Source organism: Armigeres subalbatus, chromosome 1, assembly GCF_024139115.2.
Source record: "Armigeres subalbatus isolate Guangzhou_Male chromosome 1, GZ_Asu_2, whole genome shotgun sequence".
NCBI lineage: Eukaryota > Metazoa > Arthropoda > Insecta > Diptera > Culicidae > Armigeres > Armigeres subalbatus.
Genome location: NC_085139.1, coordinates 203,952,728 through 203,975,254, shown reverse-complemented (window position 1 = coordinate 203,975,254; position 22,527 = coordinate 203,952,728). Strand labels below are relative to the sequence as shown.

Below are 22,527 nucleotides of genomic sequence, written 5' to 3'. Positions count from 1 at the left end.
TCGTAACACTGCTTCCCAGGCGGGCCCTGTCACGATCGGTTCCGTCCACAAGCATGTACTTTGTCTTTGACGCATTCACCACCAGTCCAACTTTTGTTGCTTCACGTTTCAGGCGGGGTACAGTTCTGCCAACTTTGCAAATGTTCGGCCGACAATGTCCATGTCATCCGCGAAACAAATAAATTGACTGGATCTGTTGAGAATCGTACCTCGGTTGTTACACCCGGCTCTCCGCAATGACACCTTCTAGCGCATTGTTGAACAACAGGCACGAAAGTCCATCACCTTGTCTTAGTCCCCGGCGCGATTCGAACGAACTGGAGTGTTCGCCCGAAATCTTCACACAGTTTTGCACACCACCCTTCGTTGCTTTGATCAGTCTGGTAAGCTTCCCAGGAAAGCTGTTCTCGTCCATAATTTTAATAGCATAATAGCTCTACGCGGTCTATACTGTCGTATGCCGCCTTGAAATCAACTAACAGATGGTGCGTTTGGACCTGGTATTCACGGCATTTTTGAAGGATTTGCCGTACAGGAAAGATCTGGTCCGTTGTCGAGCGGTCGTCAACGAAGCCGGCTTGATAACTTCCCACGAACTCATTCACTAATGGTGACAGACGACGGAAGATGATCTGGGATATCACTTTGGAGGCGGCATTAAGGATGGTGATCGCTCGAAAGTTCTCACACTCCAGCTTGTCGCCTTTCTTGTAGATGGGGCATATAACTCCTTCCTTCCACTCCTCCGGTAGCTGTTCAGTTTCCCAGATTCTGACTATCAATTTGTGCAAGCAAGTGGCTAGCTTTTCCAGGGTCATCTTGATGAGCTCAGCTCCGATACCATCCTTACCAGCTGCTTTATTGGTCTTTAGTTGTTGGATGGCATCCTTAACTTCCCTCAAGGTGGGGGCTGGTTGGCTTCCATCGTCCGCTGAACTGACGTAGTCATCTCCTCCGCTGCCTTGACTTTCGCTGCCTGTACTCGCAGCGCCATTCAAATGTTCCTCGTAGTGCTGCTTCCACCTTTCGATCACCACACGTTCGTCCGTCAAGATGCTCCCATCCTTATCCCGGCACATTTCGGCACATTTGAGCTTCTGATAGAACTTGCGTGTTTCTTGAGAACGGCAAAGCTTTTCCACCTCCTCGCATTCCGCTTCTTCCAGGCGGCGTTTCTTCTGCTGAAAAAGGCGGGTCTGCTGTCTCCTCTTCCGTCTATTACGTTCCACGTTCTGCCGGGTACCTTGCTGCAGCGCGACCGCCCGCGCTGCGTCCTTCTCCAGAATCTGTCTGCACTCTTCGTCGAACCAATCGTTCCGTCGACTTTGTCCCATATTCCCGACGTCCCGACTGTATTCCAGCAGTCCTCAAGAGGAGCCCCATCGAGCTCACCCTCTTCCGGCAACGCTGCCTCGAGATACTGCGCGTATGGAGTGGCGACATCAGGTTGCTTCAAGCGCTCTAGGTCGTACCGCGACGGTCGTCGGTACCGAACATTTTTGAAGACGGATAGTTTTGGGCGCAGTTTAACCATCACCAGATAGTAGTTAGAGTCGACATTAGCGCCACGATATGTCCTGACGTCGATAATGTCGGAGAAGTGCCATCCATCAATCATAACGTGGTCTCCAGGTGTACCGATACGAGAGGCTGTGTTGGAAGTAGGTGCTGCGAATGCCCATATTGTTGGAGGCGACGAAATCAACTAGTCGTAGGCCGTTTTCGTTCGTCAGCCGGTGAGCGCTGAACTTCCCAATAGTCGGTATAACCTCCTCCTCTTGGCCAACCTGAGCGTTTAAATCTCCTAGGATGATTGTGACGTCGTGGTTTGGGCAGCTGTCATATTCACGTTCCAGCTGCGCGTAGAATGCGTCCTTATCATCATCAGTGCTTCCGGAGTGTGGACTATGAACGTTGATTATGCTGAAGTTGAAGAACCGGCCTTTGATCCTCAACCGCATATTCTCTCGTTGATCGGCCACCACCCGATCACCCGCCTTTGCATATCACCCATCACTATGAAAGCTGTTCCCAGCTCGTGTGTGTCGCGGCACTGGCAGTGAGGGAAAATAGTTATCTCTTATCATGCATTTTTTCCTTTCCCGCAAGATTATTTCTCGGCGAAAATTGTGAGCATCCTCTGCTCGTGAGAATGAGGGAGCATTACGATCCCTGCTTAAAAGTTTTTGAATACAGTCAAACCTCCATGAGTCGATGCTCTATGACTCGATATCGACTCATGGAAACAAATAATGCCATATTAAAAAATAGTTTCTGGGTTACTGTGATGGTCCTTTCAAACAGCTTTCCAAAGATTTCCTATTCCACATCTCGATATTTCCATGAGTTGATGGTCCCTTCAATATCGACTCATAGAGGTTTGACTGTAGCAGTATATTGGCCTTATATGGCGAATTGGAGTGCTATTGTGCTTATTGGTTACTTGGGTAACGTAGAGCCTTGATTTTTTTTTCACTGCATCTTGCCAAATTAATATAGTATAGAACATCCGGAAACATTATTTCAACGCCTTTCTAGTTCTATAAAGGCGTTGAAATATTTTTTCCGGATGTTCTAGGCCACGCAAACTATTCCTGAATAGGGGAAGGTGGTCGATGTCGGCACCCTTTTGTTCTGATATGTGGTGATATTTGCATACCAATGGAAGCCTTTATGTATAAGTTTCTCTCCTCGTTTGTCGGGTGAAGATCACTGCGTCCAGATTTTAGGACTATTGTGATATACCCTTTTGCTGTGAAATACGCAAGTTATCTCAGTAACATGTTTGTCACTGAGATACCTTGGTATCGACTGAACTCAAGACCATCTATTATTGATGAATAGAGATCCTGAGTGTATAAGTTTATAACTTGTGAAAAAAAAAAAGATTTATTTTATCTCTCCGAAATTTAAAAAAAAGGTCTTCATAGATAAATTTCCGATACCGGGCCAGAAATTGAACCCAGCCTCCTTCAGCATAGTGTTGCTTGACAACCACAACCACGCATCTTCCCGCACGGCTAAGGAAGGCCTCCCAGAATATGTAGAAGAGGTTTTCGAAATTTCAATTGCCCCTTACAAATCCTTTATTATAGCTGACAGACGGGTCAGATATAATGAAGGGATTATCTCCTCTCTAATTTGTTACGAATAGACGTTTTTATGAATAGTCCTTTATTTCTTCCTTTCACCTTATACCGAGAAAACGTATTCATTTAAATATGGCATTATATCCTCCCTTCGTTTTGTACCGGGCAGAGGCATAAATTTAAAGAAGACATTACCCCTTCCTTCGCATTATACCTGGCAAATGTGTTCTTATAAAGATGATTTTATCAACTTCTTTCGCGTTTTTATAAAGAATGTTTTATCAACTTCTTTCGTCTTATACCGAGCAGCCGCATTCATTCAAAGAATTCATCACCCCTCCCTTCGGCTTATGTCGGACAGACGCGTTCTTTTAAAGAACACTTTATATCCGCCTTACACCTTATAATGGGCAGACGCTAGAAGATATTACCCCTTCCTTCGTGTTATGGCAGACAGACGCTTCAGTTTATAGGGCAGATGCATCTATTTAAAGAAGGCGTTACCTCGCCTTATAACGGGCAGACGCATTCTTTTAATGGAGCCATTATCAACTCCTTTCGCCTGAGACCGCGCAGATGTATCAATTTAAAGAATGCGTTACTCCTCCCTTCGCCTTATACCGGGCAGACGCGTTCTTTTGAAGAAGGCATTATCAAGTCCTTTCGGCTTATCTTTAGGCATTATCTTTTCTTTATACCGGGAAGTAGGCATTAGCTTTTCCCTTTGCCTAATACCGGGCAGATGCGTTAATTCATAGAAGGGACTACCTCCTTTCTTTTCTTTATTCCGAGCAAACGTGCCCATTTAAAGAAAGCATTGTTCCCTCACTTTGCGTTATAACGACCGGATGCGGTCATTCAAAGAAGGCATTACCTTCCTTAATTGCATTAAAACACAATATAAAAGAATTTAGCCCGGATTGCATGTAATTAAGCAGAAATCAGTAAATATTTCATTGATAATTATTCTAACTGATGTTTTTCGGCGAATTAGTATACAGCCAATTAACTCTTTTTCGCTCACAACTTTTTTCGATGATTTCAATAGGAAGGAATCATCTTTGAAAAAAAATGCTTGTCTTCTAATAGCATACGCACAGTCAGAAAAATGCTAGAGCAGTTAAAGTTATGCTAGTAATTTGGCATAACTTTTGTGGCAAACGAAAAAAAAAGTTTTTGATTATAAATCAATAGTTAATTGATTGTTTTCAATAGTTTAACTACTTGTACTCAAAATTGATTATATTTGCAGTCTAATGGAACCATAAAGATGTGCCAAATATTGATTTTTTGTTGTTGAAACAGTTCGATGAAGCTTAGATGGTGCAAAATTTGATGGAGCTCTACAGATGCAATGGGCGGGAGGGGGTTAAGGAATGGGAAGAAAAAGGTTGACGTTATACTCGCTTTGATGGAAGCGAAAGAGTCTCTGCACTTTCACGAGAAATCACTAGCGTATTGGGGTAGGGAGTGTAGAGAGTTTTGTTTTAGTAAACGGTACGCCTGGCGAAACGTTAAGTTTGAACGCACAACGCAGAGCAAAATAACGCGGATATCGTGGTCGTTATGCGCTCCGAAACACGAAACAAAGTAACGTACACTCATTAATTTGCTTTTCGACCGCACAGATCAGAATAAAATAAAGCGAACCTCGAGATTGTTCTGCGCACCGAAACACGTTCGATCGCGCACCAATTAATTTGCTTTTTGACCGCACAAAGCAGGAAAAATAACGCGCACCTCGAGATCGTTCAGAATTCTGAAACACGTTTGAACGCGCACTAATTAATTAGCTCTTTGACCCCACAAAGTTGAACAAAGCAATATCGACCTTGAAAACGCATTCTGAAACACGTTCGATCGCGCCCTGATTAACACTGTAAGTACCAACCCGTGCAAAAAGCGTGGAACGGCAACTTTGCCCCGATATATCTCAGGTTTTTTTAGTCCAATTATCATGATTCTTTCCAGTTACAATCTTTCGTTAGCGACTACAGATTGTAAATCCGTACATTGGCCGCTGAGAACCAGCCGAAATATTCCGTTCCACGCTTTTTGTAGCACCTTCAAGTCGCAAAATGTTGTTTGCAAGTCATACCGCAATGCTTGCATGAATGCCGTTCCAATTTGAAACCATCAACCATTTTATGCTAAATGAAAATTGTTTCATAAATAGTTAGTTTTATCTGTGTTTCTTAAAATCCAGTTTGTGAAAAATCAAGAATTTTTTTTTCTTATACCGAGAAAACGGGATTAAAATTTGGATGATTTGTGCAGTTGATAAGATTATGGTCACTGCTGGGGGAAACGAAGTTGGACGTGGCGCAAGTGCACTTTCCAGGCTGAAAACTGCAATCTGAACTGGTAAAGTAATGACGATATATCATATTTTGGAATTTAGGAATTTAAAATCGAATCGATAAACAAAAGTTATTATTTGAAAATCAACAGATTGAAAGCCGTTCGCTAGGGTACGAACAAGTATGAAGCGACAGAATGTGAATGGGAGGCATAGATACCATCTATTGAATAGCACACAATCGAGGCGTGAATCTTCTTGCCTAACGTCCTGGTTGTGGGCGGCGACGAATTTAGGAACTAAGGAACTTAGACATTTAAGAATTTAGGAATTCAGGAATCTAGAAACTTGGGAATTCACGATTTTAGACATTTAGAAATTTGTGAATTTAGCAATTTATGAAATTTGGGATTTGTTGTCGCCAGCCGCAAAGGGCTACCTAGGCGAACGCATTCGATAGGAGCAGCGAACGCGCTCCACTTTGTTGTGTTGTTGCACATTTCGAGCACATCGATATCGATCCTTACGAGAAAGCTAATCTCCACCTCATCGCCCCGCTAGACTCCCGAGTAGGAAAGCCTGGACTTGGCCTGGAGAGCCAGTCGCTGTTCTGTGTAAGCTTGGATGGACGGTGTATGGTTCACGTACAAACGTCGTAGGCAACGTACATTTCCTGGGACACCATAGATGCGCTTGTGAGGAATGCAGTCAGGCAGATAAAAGGTTGGACGACGCGATAAAACAGCATTATCACCTCGAAGAGGTCGGAGTATCGCCAATACGCCTTGAATCGAAAGAGGATCGACGAGCTCGTGAAATTTTGGAGAAGACAACCCGGAGGGTGGGCCAGAGATTCGAGACTGGACTGTTGTGGAAAGAGGACGAGATCCATTTCCCCGATAGTTTCAACATGGCTATGAAGTGGATGCGAAGTCTGGAAGGTCATATGAATCGAAATCCGGGGGTACGCGAAGCCCTGCAGAAGTAGCTGAATGACTACCTAGTCAAGGGTTATGCACATCGCATCACTGAACGTGAATTGAGGGAGATTCCGAGGAATCAAGAGTGGTATTTGCCACTGAACTACGTGGTCAATCCGAAGAAACCTGGCAAGGTGCGCTTGGTCTGGGATGCGGCTGCGAGGGTGCAAGGAGTGTCATTGAATGATAAGTTGCTGAAAGGGCCGGACATGGTTGCAGCACTATCGGCCGTGATCAACAGTTTCCGTGAGAGACGAATCGCGTTCGGAGGTGACATAAGGGAAATGTTTCACCAGGCACTAGTTCGTCCGGAGGATCGGCAGGCACAGCGGTTCCTTTTCCCAGGTCCAAATGGGGAAGTGGAAATCTTCGTGATGGACGTCGTGATTTTCGGATCGAATTGCTCACCCTGTTCGGCACAATTTGTGAAGAATCTGAACGCCCAAGAGCACGCTGGTGAGTTCCCTGAAGCAGCGGATGCTATCATCCGGAAACATTACGTCGATGATTACTTCGATAGCGCGGATACTGAAGCGGAAGCAGTGAGAAGAGCTACCGATGTGCGGAATGTACATGCCAGAGGAGGTTTCGAGATCAGGAACTGGGTCAGTAACTCGAAGGAAGTTTTGCGGCAGCTTGGAGAGGCGGATAGTATGGTGAAGGCGCTCGAAGTGGACAAGGGTAGTCAAACGGAGAGAATTCTTGGAGTGCTCTGGGATCCTGAAGAAGATGCATTTTCCTTCTCCACGGAGATTCGGGACGATCTGCAGCCATATGTTCGAGAAGGTGCCTGGCCTACGAAAAGGATCGCGTTGAGATGCATAGCTAGCATGTTTGATCCCAAACAGTTTCTTGCTCCATTGTTGATTCACGGGAGGATCATAACACAGGATCTGTGGCGTAGCGGAATCGGCTGGGACGAAAGACTAAAAGAAGAACACTACAAGCGGTGGCAGCAGTGGACAAAGTTGTTCTATCTTATCGACGGAATACGAGTTCCTCGATGTTATCTCACGTTTTCACCGATGCTGGAGATGCAGCGTATGGGTGCGTCGCCTACTTTAGATTCGACTACGGCGAAGTCATTCACTGCGCATTCGTCGAAGCGAAGGCAAAGGTGGTACCGTTGCAGTACTTGTCCACTCCGAGGAAGGAGTTGGAAGCTGCGGTCCTGGGTGCACGATTGGTCAATTCGATTTGCGAAAACCATTTTAGTCCGGTGAAGAGAAGATTCCTGTGGTGTGACTCCGATACGGTGGTTTCCTGGATAAAGTCCGACCAACGAAGGTACAAACCCTTTGTCGCCCACCGGATAGGAGAGATAGTCAGCATCACAAATCCAAAAGAGTGGCATTGGGTGGGAACGAAATGTAATCCTGCCGATGACCTGACGAAGTGGGGCAAGGGAACAGAGATCAAATCGGAGAGCCGATGGTACCGTGGACCTGATTTCCTATACCGAGGAGAAGAAGAGTGGCCGAAGCAGGATCGTCTGGGAGTTGAAGTAGCCGAAGAGCTCCGAGCGAGCGTGCTACTTCACCATATTGTGTTGCCCGATAGCCTGATCGAGAGGATGTGCCATATCTCGCGTTGGCCAGTGATGGTACGAACGGTTGCTACGGTATTCCGTTTCATTTCAAATTGCCGTCGCCGTGTACAGAAGAAGCCGATTGAAGCTTTATGGGGGAGTAGCAAGCGATCCGGAGTACGAGGGTTCCCGAGTGTTGAAGTGCCGTTACAACAGAAAGAATATCTGGCGGCGGAGAATCTTTTGTGGAAAGCTGTGCAAGCAGTGAACGAAGTTCGGCAGCGGTTCTACATACCCAGGCTACGGGTACAAATCGACAAGGTTATGCGAGCATGTACTTGGTTCAATATTCGGAAGGCAAAGCCATCAGTGCCGAGAATGGCACCCCTGCCGAGGCAGCGCTTAGCAGCGAGGGTCGATCCGTTTGCCTACGTAGGTATCGACTACTTCGGGCCGCTGGAAGTGTCCATTGGACGAAGGAAGGAGAAAAGGTGGGTAGCACTTTTCACGTGTATGACAACGCGTGCGGTACACCTGGAGGTGGCGTACAGCCTTACGACGGAGTCGTGTAAAATGGCGATCAGGAGGTTTGTGAAGCGACGCGGCAGTCCGTCCGAAATCTTCTCCGACAACGGCACGAATTTCGTGGGAGCCAATCGAGACCTAATGAGAGAGCTGAATGCGGGTTGTGCAGACACATTTACCAGTGCGAAGACCAGGTGGACGTTCAATCCTCCCTCAGCACCACACATGGACGGAGCTTGGGAGAGAATGGTACGCTCGGTGAAGGATGCAATGAAGGCGTTCATCGATGACGGACGAAATGTTGCAAACCGTGCTGTTTGAAGTGGAGAATCTGGTGAACTCTCCCCTCACATACGTATCCACGAACGTGAAGGAGGACCAAGAAGCTTTGACGCCGAATCACTTATTGCGTGTGCGTCCGGTTGCTGGGTGCTTACCGCCGAGGAATTCGGTGGAGCTGGATGATACGCTGCGGAGCAGCTATAACCGAGCGCAGTTCTTGGCGCACAAATTTTGGGACAGTTGGCAGAAGGAGTACCTGGCCACACTGAAATAGCAGGTCGAAATGGATGGTCGACCAACGTCCAGTTGCGGAGACCTAGTATTTGTCGCTGATGGCGAAAATCGGAACGTTTGGGAACGAGGTATGGTGAAGGAGGTGTTCGCGGGAAGTGACGGCCGAATCCGCTCGGCGTCCGTGCAAACCTCAAAGGGAGAAAAGTCCCGGCCAGTGGCGAAGCTGGCTATCTTGGAGCTGAATAGTGAGGAGTAAACCCCGTCCTGTACCCGAGAGAACCAGCCACAGGGTTTACGGGTGGGGGGATGTTGCCGCCGGCCGCAAAGGGCTACCTAGGCGAACGCATTCGATAGGAGCAGCAAACGCGCTCCACTTTGTTGTGTTGTTGCTTTCGTATAACAGCAACACATAGCAGAAAGCGATACGATGTATGCGGGAGAGACGAGCAAATTGAATGTTTATTGTGCACTGCCGAGGCAGAAGATGGTGTTTCGTCCATCGTTATTTGTTCGTGATCAAAAGTTGTAATATTGTAATTTGATAATTGTTAGATTTGTAAAATTATATTAATTGTTTATTTGTGTTAAAGATTTCCTGTTTGCCGTTAATCGTCCGTCTCCCGCACAGTAGGTGTGTTTGTTCCACTACTGTTGCTAACTGTGAGTTTAAGTTTGAATCGTATCAGTATGAACGTTTGTGATAATTTGTTCAATGTAATTAGCTAATTAGGTCGCCGCGAGCCCGGAGGTAGATGTTTGTCTGTTTGTAGCCGGAAGGAAAACTAGATTGTAAGTTCGTTTGTCTGTAGTTTGTAATGTAACGTAATGCTAATTGTAATAATGTAAATATATTTTAGTTGAGTATCGTTTGGAACAACATACTGTGAAATCGTTTTTCATTCACTCCCGGAGGGCGTGAACAGGATTCAAGAATTTATTAATTTGAGAATTCAGCAGGAATCCTTGTTGAATATGGAGTGGAGATCCTCAGGATTCCATTCAGGAGAATCCCACAGAAATTACTCCTGCAGTTCTTATATAAGTTATTCCTAGAGTTCAACCAGGAATTCCTTCTGTAGAGCCCATAACAATTTCTCATGCAGTTCCTGCACAATTCCACTCTGAAGTTCTTCCACAAATGTGTCATGAAATCCTTCCAAGAATTCCACAATCTCCTGGAGTTCCTACGATGACTTCACCCAGATATTTTTGAGAGTTCCTTCAGAAAATCATCGTGGAACCTCTCCAGTGATTCCTTTTTTGGTTCGATCAGAAATTTCTCCTCGAGACCCTTCAGGAGTGTCTCCTGAAGCTCTTCAAGGAATCCATCCTGAAGTTCCACAAGCATATCCTTTTTGATTTCCTTCTGAAATTCCTCCGGGAAGGAAACCCTGGAAAAGCTCCTGAAAAATCAAAGGAAAAATATTTGGAAGAACTACAGGAGGATCTACAGGAGTAATTTCTAGAGGAGCTCAAAGAAGATTTTTGAAGAAATTCCAGAAAGGAATCCTGGAGGAGCTTCGAGAAGAATTACTAAAATTCATCCTGAATTTCCCCAGTAATTCATTCTGAATTCCCCCAGGAATTCATTTTGAATTCACCCAGGAATTCATTCTGAATTCACCCAGGAATTCATTCTGAATTCACCCAGGAATTCATTCTGAATTCCTCCAGGAATTCTACAGAGAATTCATCCTGAATTATTCAAGAAATTCATCCTCAATTCTTCAAGGAATTCATCCTAAATATTTCAAGGAATTCATTCTGAATTCCCCCAGGAATTCATTTTTAATTCCCTCAGGAATTCATTCTAAATTCCCCCAGGAATTCATTCTGAATTCCCCCAGGAATTCATTCTGAATTTCCCTCAGGAATTCATTCTGAATTTCCCTCAGGAATTCATTCTGAATCCCACCCGGAATTCGTTCTGAACTCCCCCCGGAATTAGTTCTGAACTCTTCCAGGAATACATTCTGAATTCCTCCAGGAATTCCACAGAGAATTCATCCTCGATTCTTCAAGGAATGCATCCTGAATATTTCAAGGATTTCATTCTGAATGCCCCCAGGAATTCATTCTAAATTCCCCCATGAATGCATTTTGAATTCTCCCATGAATTCATTCTGAATTCCCCAAGGAATTCATTCTGAATTCTCCCAGGAATTCTACAGGGAATTTATCCTGAATTCTACAAGAAGTTCATTCTGAGTTCTTCAAGGAGTTCATCCTGAATTCTTCAAGGAATTCTCCCTGAATTTTTCAAGAAATTTATCTTGAGTTCCTCCAGGAATTCAATCTGAACTTCTCCAACAATTCATTCTGAATTTATCCAGGAATTCATCCTCAAATTTGTCCTCAATTGATCCATGAATTTATCCTGAATTCCCCCAAAAATTCATTCTGAGCTTCCCACGAATTTATTCAGATTTCCCCCAGGAATTCATTCTGAATTCTCCTGGAATTCATTCTGGATGCCCCCAGGAATTAAATTTGCTTCTCGCCCGGAATTCATTTTGAATTTTCCAGGAATTCATTTTGATTCCCGCCCGGAATTCATTCTTAATTTTCCCAGGAATTCATTCTGATTTCCCCCAGGAATTCATTCTGATTTCCCCCAAAAGTTTTTCTGAAAACCCCCGGAAATTCATTCTGAATTCCATCAAGAATTCATTCTGGATTATTTCAAGAATTTATTAAGAATTTCCCCAGGAATTCAGCTCCTCCAGAAATTACTCCTGGAGTTTCTCTAGGATTTCCTCCTGGAGCTCTTCCAGAATTAATAATTGAAATAAATTCCTGGGGGAACTCAAAATGAATTTCTGGAGGATTTCTAGATGAATCTCTGGATGAATTCAGCTCGAATTCCTGGATGACATCTGGATGACAAGTAATTTCTGGAGGAGCATCAAGTAAAATTTTTTTTCAGGAAATTCATCCTGAGTTCCTCCTGGAAATTCCCAAATATTCCTACAGGAGTTCCTGAAGAAACTTCTCATGAAAATCCTCCTAAAACTATTTGCCCCAGAAATTCACATATTTTTCCTGGAATTCCTTCAGGTATTCATCAACCAATTCCTGTGGAAATTACTTCAACAATATCTCCCAGGAATTCCTTTCAGAATTCTACTAGGTTTCAGGAGTATCACTGAAAAATCCTCCAGCATCTTCAATGGGAATCCTTTCAAAAATTATTCAAGCTCTTTTAATGGAATGTCTTCAATTGTCTAAGACGAGTTTAATACTTTCCATTGAATTCCACTACGTTTTGTTATCTTTACAGATACGTATTACGACCTCAACTGTAAGGCCGTCTTCAGTGTCTCGTACTTGACTCGAAGCCGACAATTGCATTATTTTTCAATATTCATTAGATTTTTGATTATGTAAGCAATGCAAAATTGAATATGATGATGCATGATGCACTAATTGTGTACCTACTTTCCACAATTTCAATTATTCGGTTTTCGGTCGGTTGTTAGCTATAATATTGTACTCATTCATTTGTTCTGTTCTGCTAAATATCACGCGGATATTGGCAATATTCAAACCGCCGCCTCCCTTTGTCACGATCTTTGGATTGAACTTCTAGAATCGCCATACTTTTAGAAACGCGTTAGGATTTGTTTTGAAAGGATCCTGGATTGATTTTTTCGGAATTTTGGTTTCTGCATATTCTTTCAAATCACAAAAGAATCCTTTGATTTTCTTGGCTGAACAATGATTTATCCAAATGTTTCTTCTGCTCCACATAATTTTGCATACAAGCAGTGTGGACTTGCATTCAACATGATGGATGGCCACAAACAGACTGCAAAAAGCGTGGAACGGAACTATCCGGCTGGTTCTCAGTGGCCGTTACATGAAAATGTAATCTGTCTTCAGTAGTCGATTTTTGACATCCCACAGATTGTTCTCTAAAAAAAATCAAGTGATTTGGTTGAAAAACGGCTGAGATCTGGGTGCTCAAAGTTGCCGTTCCACGTTTTTTGCGAGCTTGGTACTTTACGTTACAAATCTTGGCTCGGTACTTGTAGTGTTAATTTGCTTTTCGACCGCTCAATGCAGGACAAAATAATAAATACTTCGAGATAGATCGTTCGATTACGCTCTAATTAATTTGATTTTAAAACGCACAAAGCTTAATCGTTCTGCATTCCGGAACACGCTCAATTGCGCACTAATTAATTTGCTTTCCGACCATTATGGATCTGGTAGTTACCTTGATCTTAACTCAAGATCATTTTGGAGGACCTTGGACATCTCATATTCAAGGAATTTTGATCACACACTAGATGTACATCGATGATGGATACATTGCAGAAGAACCGATTGAGCAGGTACATGAGCTGAACTCGAGAATGTTTTGGAGTACCTTGAACATTTCGTAGGTATTCATGAAAACTGGGTTTACTTGATGCCCATATACTTAATGAGCCGGATTTGATATACCGATGATGAGGACATTCAAAAAGTCCTGATTGATCTTGTACATACCTTGATCTAAACTCAAGAACGTTTTGGAATAACTTGAACATCTCGCATTTGAAACACATAGGTTTACATGATGTACATATGCGTATTGATCCGGATTAGGTATATACCGATGATGAGGACATTGCAAAATCTTTTGGATAACCAAAGCGTCTCGTATTCCTTAAAATTTAAAACTGGCTTGGCGTTCAGGTTGGCTAAACTTGACTGAGATTTCAGAAGTATCAAACAATGTGCTATAGCTATAGGATTCAAATATTTGCGTGCTCTCAGAAGCGAAATCTTCCCAAGGTTTTGGATGTCTGGATTTTCAGAATATAGTCAAACTTGGCCTCCGACATTTTTCATGTGATGCCAACATCCTGATGAACAATTTTGCTGAAGAAAATAGGGACCTAAAATGCTGGACATATATGACCCGTCGGTCCCGAAAGTGTTCAGAAGAGGGAAATAGTTCAAGACAAAAATTTTAAAACGACTTATCTGCTTTTGTAAACAAAGATTCAAACGACGGTTTGACGAATCTGATAGCTCTCCCATGCAAACCAACACCATCGACAGGTAGCGGAAACCTTCACCTACCTATTGGTGGTGTTGGTTTGCGTGGAAGAGCTATCAGATTCGTCAAATCGTCGTTTGAATCTTTGTTTACGAAAGCAGATAAGTCGTTTTGAAAATTTTGTCTTGAGTTGTTCGGAGGTTGATAATCCATTCACAGTTTTAGATGTTTCTTGCTTAGCTTAGCTAACACTGACTGTACATGTCCTTTGGTTGCTAGGCTACTCCGTGATTGATCAGAACTGGTGTAAAATGCGCTACGATTCAAGTAAGTAGAGGTTGGAATTTATAATCTATTCTCGTAGCAAATGTTTCAGCAGCTTACAAATGTGCATCGATAACGGTGCCGGCCAAGTCCTTGCAGTCAATTGAGAAAGGAGGGAAATGTTAGTGTGCTATTATTGTAATTCAGCTCTACTAGAGACATAGAACACCTCTGCATCCACACAATACCACGGAAAGGAACTAAGCAAATCAGTTAAGGTTAAGTGCCTGGAATTGGGAGCGATTTTCTTTCGCGCGATCTGCTTAAAAATGTATTTTGGATCTACGACGATTCATACAAATCCACACCACAAGGAGGTTCTCAAATTTTCCATAATGTCACAGTTCAGCCATAGATTATGTAACTTTCTCCAGGTTTATTTTACTTGCTAGTGGTTTTCTTTTTATAATATTTGTTTTCTCTATGTTTCCTTCCATTCCGATATAATTGATGTACTTGAATAATACTATAAACTGCTGCTTGTTGTTTATGTTCGTAATTATTATAACCAATCAACGTCGTTTTTTGTTTAGGATCCCTTTCTCCGTGTTTTACACTCAGTTTCATTTTTTTAAATTTTCGATAGGTATATCTTTTTACTGTTGTTCATTAACACCTACAATCATACAGTTACCATTGTTTGTTGTAGAGTACGTGATTCGTATGGTGTCGGTTGACTGAAATCGGCGGAACATGTGCAATACATACACAAACACACGATTGTTTAAAGTTTCCAATGGCGAAGAAGTAGGTTGTTTTTTCTCAGCTTTTCAGCTCTCAAGCACATCCTTTAAAAGGAAGATGGTCAGACAGTCTCCCGGGTTAATGTTTTATAATTTCCTGTTCTCCAGCAGTTCGAACACAGGAGTTCCTCTTATTTAATTCTAGTTCTTTTTTATGTTTTACTCAGCTGCAATATGGTGACTTATCCGAAATGTAATGAGCGTATGTGTGTACGTGCACAAGAGATTGGGTTGAACTGTTGTGGTATGGTTTTCTGTAAAGTGTTTAAAATTCCACAAACAGGGCTACGTTTGCATCTGTTTCCATTAATTTGAGTACGATTACTATTTTTAAGTATATGAATAATATAAAAACAATTCAACGCGATTTTTTTATATTTCTCTTCGACTTGAGTTACTTTCAGTATTTGGAGATGTTTATAATTTATGGATTCTATTATACAGCTTTTTCATTGTATAGTAATTTTGAATGAATCTTCCGCATCAAAAGTCCTAATGTTCCCTTTTTTCGATAATAAATATTGGGGGGTCACTTTCAACAAAAAAGGTTCTTAGATTGCGCACGTAAATGCCAAAGTCCAAATCGTTAGGCGTGGAAGTAGTGAAATGACGCCAAAATTAGCGAAAAGACAGCCAGCGAGTTTATATTCATTCAGTTTGCCATATGATGGTAGGCTTGATTCGCTAGCTGTTTGTTGAGAATGCCAAGTAAATGTTGGCATGGTAATATTGGCGCCCAACAGTTGGCAGCACTTGTTTTTATTTATTTTCGTCTTCCACACAAAGTGCCATAGCCTTGAAGACGTTTCCATATAAGGATTTTACTAACTATTGAAGGAATTGTCCTGCTACAATTGTATTCGTTCACCCCAGGAGGGAAGCCGTGCAACTATGCTCTTCACATTGGGGAAGTCTGATGTATAAAAATGCCATTGTTTAACTATTCTTATATTCAGTTTAATGGTAAAATATACAACTTTTATGAAAAATCGATTCTCATTCTTTCCGACATCCATTCTTTTCTGTGGTATTCTAGAAGTCTTAGAAAATTCCTACACTCATTCACGCGCTTACACTGTCTTATATGCACACATTCTGAAGGTTTATGTGCCTTGGCTTATCACGCACTTAATTAATATATAGTTCTAAGTGTATATATTATATTTATATCGATCAAGGAATAAAGCGCCCTATCTTGAAATCTCATATAAAGGTCATTAACAACAAAACAAGTAGCCAAAGAAAGACAATTTTTCTGCGACGATCATCAAAAATCAAAGGATTGTAAAAGAAACCTGCTGAATTCGATAATACAAGGAAAATATAAACCTATACAACAATGTGAATATGTACAACAAAATGCAGGAAGAGCATTCGAAATAAGGTTCAGACATTTGTTTAACGTAGACGGCAATAGAAGGATTGCATTATACTCACACGTTTTGACCACACGACGAATGTACCGCAGCGGTAGTACTGGTAGTTATGTTGGTAGATTCGTTCTCCCTCGCACTACCACTTTCCACCACTGCCGTGGTGGTAGGCATATGCTGCGGAGTTAGGAAGTAGGATAGGGATCTTAGGGTAGAGGCTACGACGGCCAGTACGGTAGAGCAACAAGTAGCATTGGCGGTGGCGGCGGCGGCAGCGGAACTAAACGGATCTGGCTCCGATTCCGAGTGGCCGAGGCTCAGGGATTCTTGGTGGCGGTTGTGGTGATGGTAGTCATGATCGTGGTATTGGAAAAATGCAGTTGTGATGTACAGGGTGTCGTCTCAGGTTTTATATTGTCTACTATCACTCCTATAATGAGAACAAGAACAATTCGAAACGGTAATGGTAACAACAGCTGCTAATGTAAATTTTGCTCATTTCATCGGAATAAAGCTAAAATACACCGACACCAATGAAAAACAAACGAACATTTAAATCATATGAAGAAAGCATAAGCTAAGAGAAATCGTAATCTCGAAGGAAGAGAATAAACCACTGATCGTGTCGATTCTTTTTTCGAGCATACTGAAAAAAACACACAAAGATATGAAACAAAATATATTGCTTTTTATTGCTTTGTTTCTGAGAAGTTGAATATGCTATGAAGCTATGAGATGAAGAGTCGTAACAATCACCCTAGTAACTTATCAACTATTCGAATAAGATTGATTCTCGGCCTAGTTTAGCATCTTTTCGGGTAGGCAAGGTTCTCGAATCCCTTGACATATTGCATCATTTTAGGTGATCCATCTTTTCTATTACGAATGGTCCGGAATTTTCTTTCGTTCCGCAGATAAAATATCTGAGAAAATCTATACGGTCCTCAAAAAGGGAAACCACGCATGCGTTATTAGTGTATCGACGCTCAACACCATGCAGTTCATAATAGTTCATGTTCCTATGTGGGAAACCGTTCCGATAAAATTTTGAAAATGCTTCCCCCTTTTGGGATCCACAATACGTAAAATAGAACAGCACCAATTCCTTGGAAGCTTCAGAATGGCTGTCCATTTTTTCCGATCACTTTATTGGATATATGTTTTTAATTGAAAACATAACAACATCTTAAACTTTGGGCAGTCACCCGCAGATCATCATCAATAGCGTTGTCTAATCTTATCAAAAAACCCCGTTTTATGACCCTATTTTTAACCAACGTTTATAGCTTACGATAGTCTCCATCTAATCGGCCATAATGATGTGTTGGCGCATGTTGGCATTGTACCCATGTACGAACTAACCGCGTTTATAATGGGGCCGATTCGGCTGATTGATGACGGACGAACTATGAGCGGGTCCCTAATCGATAAGGTAAAAATAAGTTCAAGTGCAATAATTCATGTTTTGCGGCGATAAGGCTACATCACCGGATTGGCGGAATCTTTTATTCGAATGCATGTACTGTTCGAATTCCTTGCGCAATAACGACATTCGATTGAAATCTACTATTGTGGATATTACTGTGAGGCAATAAAAAATCACTGTTCATTGTATTCATATCGGTGCGTAACCGTGCAGCCTTTTTGTTCAACTAATAAAGCTCTTAAAGCCAAGTTTATTGCAGAACGGTAATAATTTACTGCATTAAAAATTAAATTAAAATATTTATTTTTTATTTCAAAAGATAGTATAAGTTTTCGAAGAGTGATTAAATTGGTGACATTATTGTGATTAAAAGATCATTTATTTAAGAAAATTAAGAATAATGTCTAACCTAACCATCGTAATGTAAATCGTTTCCAAAGTATTAAAAACAACTTTGATTTACCTAGCATCACTCTTAAACACGATGTGTGATTCCGATTCGCCGGTTAAATAAAACACATATGTTTGCATAATCTGCCACAACTTGTATCGTATGGGGCTATGAAATCCCTGACTATTCTTGAGATGAATACAAGTTGTCGTTTTGCTTTGGAAATCACCGTAACAAAACACAACACCTGGTCCACCCTGTTCGGCATAGAATACTTGATGAAGTAATTATAGATTATTGGATTTATTATCACGTGACATTTTGTAATGCTGACAAGAGAAGATCCATAAAATACGTCACGCAAAAACGGTGATTTTGTTGATAGCTTATCAACGTAGTAAAAGAATAATTCTCCTAGTGCAGCGGTTTTCAACCTGGGGTACAGCAAAGATATCCCCAGGGGGTACCTCCGACTAAAATGCGGATGTTGCGTACAGCAGGCGGATCGTGATTTTATAAACGTTTATTTTAACGAAGCCTAAGCAATCGGGTAGGGGTATTTGAGGCAGCGAGCAACCCTGATCATGTAGCAATATATTAAATAATAATGGATAACAAATTACAAATTTTAGGTGTTCATATCACCCTATTATTAGAACGTGGCATGGAAGTGAATTCGCACAGCATATTCACTTTAATTTCCCTGTTTGGCTCGACCTATTTATAGTTAGAACAGCGATATTTACGTTTCAGTTCCATATCAAATATATCTAACGAAGACTCCGCAATCCTCCTATCGTGCGACATGTGTGGCTGACCATGGTTTGATTGTTGAAGTTGTCGATTTTGGAGTGTGAATCTAGATCAGTGATCCCCAAAGTGCGGCCCGCGGGCCGCATGCGGCCCTCGAAGCCTTTTCCTGCGGCCCACGAAGGATTTCAGAAGATACACTACATGTGGCCCGTTGATAAGCATTAGATGACACAAAACGCTTTTCATCATGTTCAGTTTTTTGTTTTACCGTGCTGTGCCCTTATTCCAATCAGCGGCTTATTCCGTCTCTATTGCCGTCTCTGAGCTATAAATATATTTATATGTTTAAATATAATATATCATATATGATAATAGCAACTTCGTCCATTTTTTCGCTGATTCAAACGAACTAAATGTTGAACTTGTTGTAAAACTAATGTTGTCATATACTGCTCTGAAATGAGGAAACTTTCAATACAAGTTAGGGTTTGGCAAAATTTAAATTTGAAACAGAAAGTTACCATCCACCTATTAACACGTCACCCGAATGGTGATAATGGCAATTTGAGTGTAGTTTACGTTTTAATTATTGTTTCAAAATGTCCAAGGTAGCTAACGATTTGTCAAAAGAACCCTCGTACGATGGTACTTGATATATTTAGCAATGTCAAGAATTTTCCCATGCTCCGATTAGTTGATGAATAAAAGGTTTCTGTAATACACTGGATTTTGTTTTTACACGATTTACATTTTCTCAATTTTCCACTCATCCTAAATGTTTAACGCATATTGATTATCATGTGATTTTTCTTCGATTTATTCTGGATTTTTTGAAACATGTTGCGAAGAGTTTGGTGGTAAATTGAAGTCACACGATCAAAAATACGAGCGAAAAAAAATCGTGTAAAAACAAAATCCTGTGTATTCAATTGATCGGAACTCAGATTTATTCGATTTCTATTCAAAACTACTGGCAAGTTCACCTGGCTTTGAAAACATTGTTGTCGTTATTTGAAACAAGTTATGATCAATAGTGTCTCGAAATCTAAATTTTTATCTGTTCTATGACACAGGATTGGGAGATTTCAATATTTTGACTGCACAAATAGGAAATAAAATTATCAGTTTCTCATTCCATGTATTTTCGCGCACAAGTTTTGCTTATTTAAAGTCCTTGAACCGATAGAATGAGGTTAAAGAATAGATACTGTTGTGCGTAGTGAACAATAATCCTTCAACAAAAATTCAGAATCTTAGAATCAGACGACATATGATCATTTGGGAAAATAGATTAATATATGGTCTGCAAACTATGCTGAAAACATATTGTTGCAAAAAGATTTTTCTCGTGACAAGTCCGCTACCACAAACGTATCTTTTTTTTATATCTTTATTAAAAAGACTTTCAGCCCAAGGCTGGCTCGTCTCGTACAAAAGTATCAACTAAAAGTCAGCTACGGTGATAAAACCCGTAGAATAAGATATTCTTACAAGTATGTTATTTAAAAAAGATTCATCGCAACAAATTTTATTGAAATGTGAAATAGATATAAAAAATCATTTTCATTGGGCTGTAAAATTCTATATGAAATGTAGAACAAATCATGCAAATGTACTGTGGCCCGCTTCAACAGTTCAAAATTACTATGCGGCCCTAGATAGTAAGCACGCTGAAGACCACTGATCTAGATGATCGACGTTGCGCTATCAACACTCCCCCGGAATGCATTGAGGACCCGTCCGAAAACGTATTCTTTCTTACGCCAACGTCTAGCACCGCGAGTTTTACCACTGGTCTCTCGTAGATACCATCGCTTGCCGTTTGTACTGTTGCTGTTCTCACTTGACCATCAGGCCATCTGTTAGCAAGTACTTGCGACAGCTCATAGTTATTTCTCAAGGTAAGAGAGCTGTCGTCGAAAGAAACAAATGGTTTCATTCCGTTGCTGGACTGGAGGATAAAATGATTGGGAGCTAAAACTGGGAATTGATCTCCGTCTATCGGGAGGCACGTCAGTGGACGAGAGTTCACAATGTTTTCGACTTCGTTTAGAGCATTCTTCAGTACCTCCGCTGAAACCACCCTCAATCCTAATACTTTTCTCAAGTTCGTCTTAACGGTTCTGGTGAGGCGCTCCCACACTCCTCCCATGTGTGGGGACGCCGGTGGATTGAATCGCCATTCGGTGTAACTCGTGGTGAATTCAGCAACTAGCTTGTCTTGCTCGATTTTACGAACTGCTTCCTCGACAACTTTCTCTGTACCTTGGAAGCTAGTACCTCGATCGCTGTATATGACGACTGGAGTTCCTCTTCTATTAAAAATATTCCTTAGAGCCATTATGCAGGAATATGTTGATAAGGCGTATGCGACTTGTAGATGGACGGCTCGTGTAGTGAGACAGGTAGCGATAACGCCCCATCGCTTCTCTGTGCGACGACCAATAGAAACCGTGATCGGCTCGAAATAATCCACGCCAGTGTGGGTAAACGGACGGCTGTAAGCTGCTAGCCGTGCCTCTGGAAGATTAGCCATTTTTGGTGGACATGGAGCAGCTCGATCGTTCTTACATTGTTGACATTCGCTACTCACATCACGATACACTGCTTTCATTCGAGAAACATAATAATGTTGACGCAGTTCATTCACCACTGTTTCGTGATTCTGATGATGGAAACGCCGATGGAAGTGTGCCACAATAAGTTTCATTATGGCATGATCTCGCGGTAGAATAGCCGGATTGGTAGCGTCGTGGTCAATGTACTTACAAGCACCAATTCTACCTCGGACGCGCAAAACATCATACTCATCTAGAAATGGGGAGATTCGATAGATGGAACTGCTCTTCGATATCCGCCTTGTACCTGAAGAGTTGTCGTTAGTCTTCAGTGTTGCCATTTCATCTGCAAACTTTTCGCATTGTGCGATGCGATACAGGTAGTTTTCAGTGCGACATGTTCCTCGGCGGACCGCTAAGCAGTTGGTTCTTTTGCACCCTCCGCACCCAGTTGAAAGCCATTCACTCAAACTTCGCCGTTTGTTGCACTAGCGTTTTCCAGCAAGAAAAATTGCTTGGTGAAAATGGTGGCTCTGATGCAACTGTATGTACTAGCAGATGAGGCCGAACTTCTTCGTCTGTTGTTCCGTATCGACGTGAAGTTGGGAGCCACTCTACTTCGGGTTTCCACAGAAACGAAGGCCCACGAAACCAAGAGCTTTGCGAGCTTAGATCCGGAATTCGCTTACCTTTTGTACCCAAGTCAGCCACGTTGTGTTTTGTCGACATCCAATGCCATTCGGCTGCTTCTGAGCTTTCTAGGATTTCACTGACTCAGAACGCGACAAATTGACTATACCGTCTATGGTCCGAGTTCAGCCAGCAGCATACATCTCTGGAGTCGGTGTGAAAGAACCGTTGTTTTACCTTTATGTTCAGGGCACACTCAATGGTTTTTGTCAGCCTTAATCCCAGAACAGCCGCTTGATGCTCCGCTCGAGGAATTGATAAAAAAAAGTAGTGGTGCAACTCCAGTTTTCGATGCAACGAGAGCGCACTCAATGTGTGACCCGTCTTGACATCTCAGCACAA

The 22,527-nt window shown here is 42.0% G+C and overlaps 2 protein-coding genes across 6 annotated transcripts in view; one reads left to right on the top strand and one right to left on the bottom strand.

Moving 5' to 3' along the window:
* The first annotated feature begins 6,577 nt into the window (after window positions 1–6,577).
* On the top strand, window positions 6,578–8,742 carry LOC134206923 (uncharacterized). The gene is made up of 2 exons (XM_062682666.1): window positions 6,578–7,485; window positions 7,584–8,742. Exons 1-2 carry the CDS (start codon window positions 6,578–6,580, stop codon window positions 8,740–8,742), a joined length of 2,067 nt encoding a protein of 688 aa, XP_062538650.1.
* A 5,865-nt stretch (window positions 8,743–14,607) lies between these two features.
* The window catches only part of LOC134205688 (PH and SEC7 domain-containing protein), a 338,134-nt gene continuing 330,214 nt past the window's right edge, over window positions 14,608–22,527 (bottom strand). For all 5 annotated transcript variants that reach the window (XM_062681206.1, XM_062681209.1, XM_062681207.1 and 2 more), the window contains one exon: window positions 14,608–16,797. In XM_062681206.1, coding sequence (XP_062537190.1) covers window positions 16,770–16,797 — 28 coding nt within the window. In that variant the 3' untranslated portion in view covers window positions 14,608–16,769. The remainder of the gene's footprint in view (window positions 16,798–22,527) is intronic.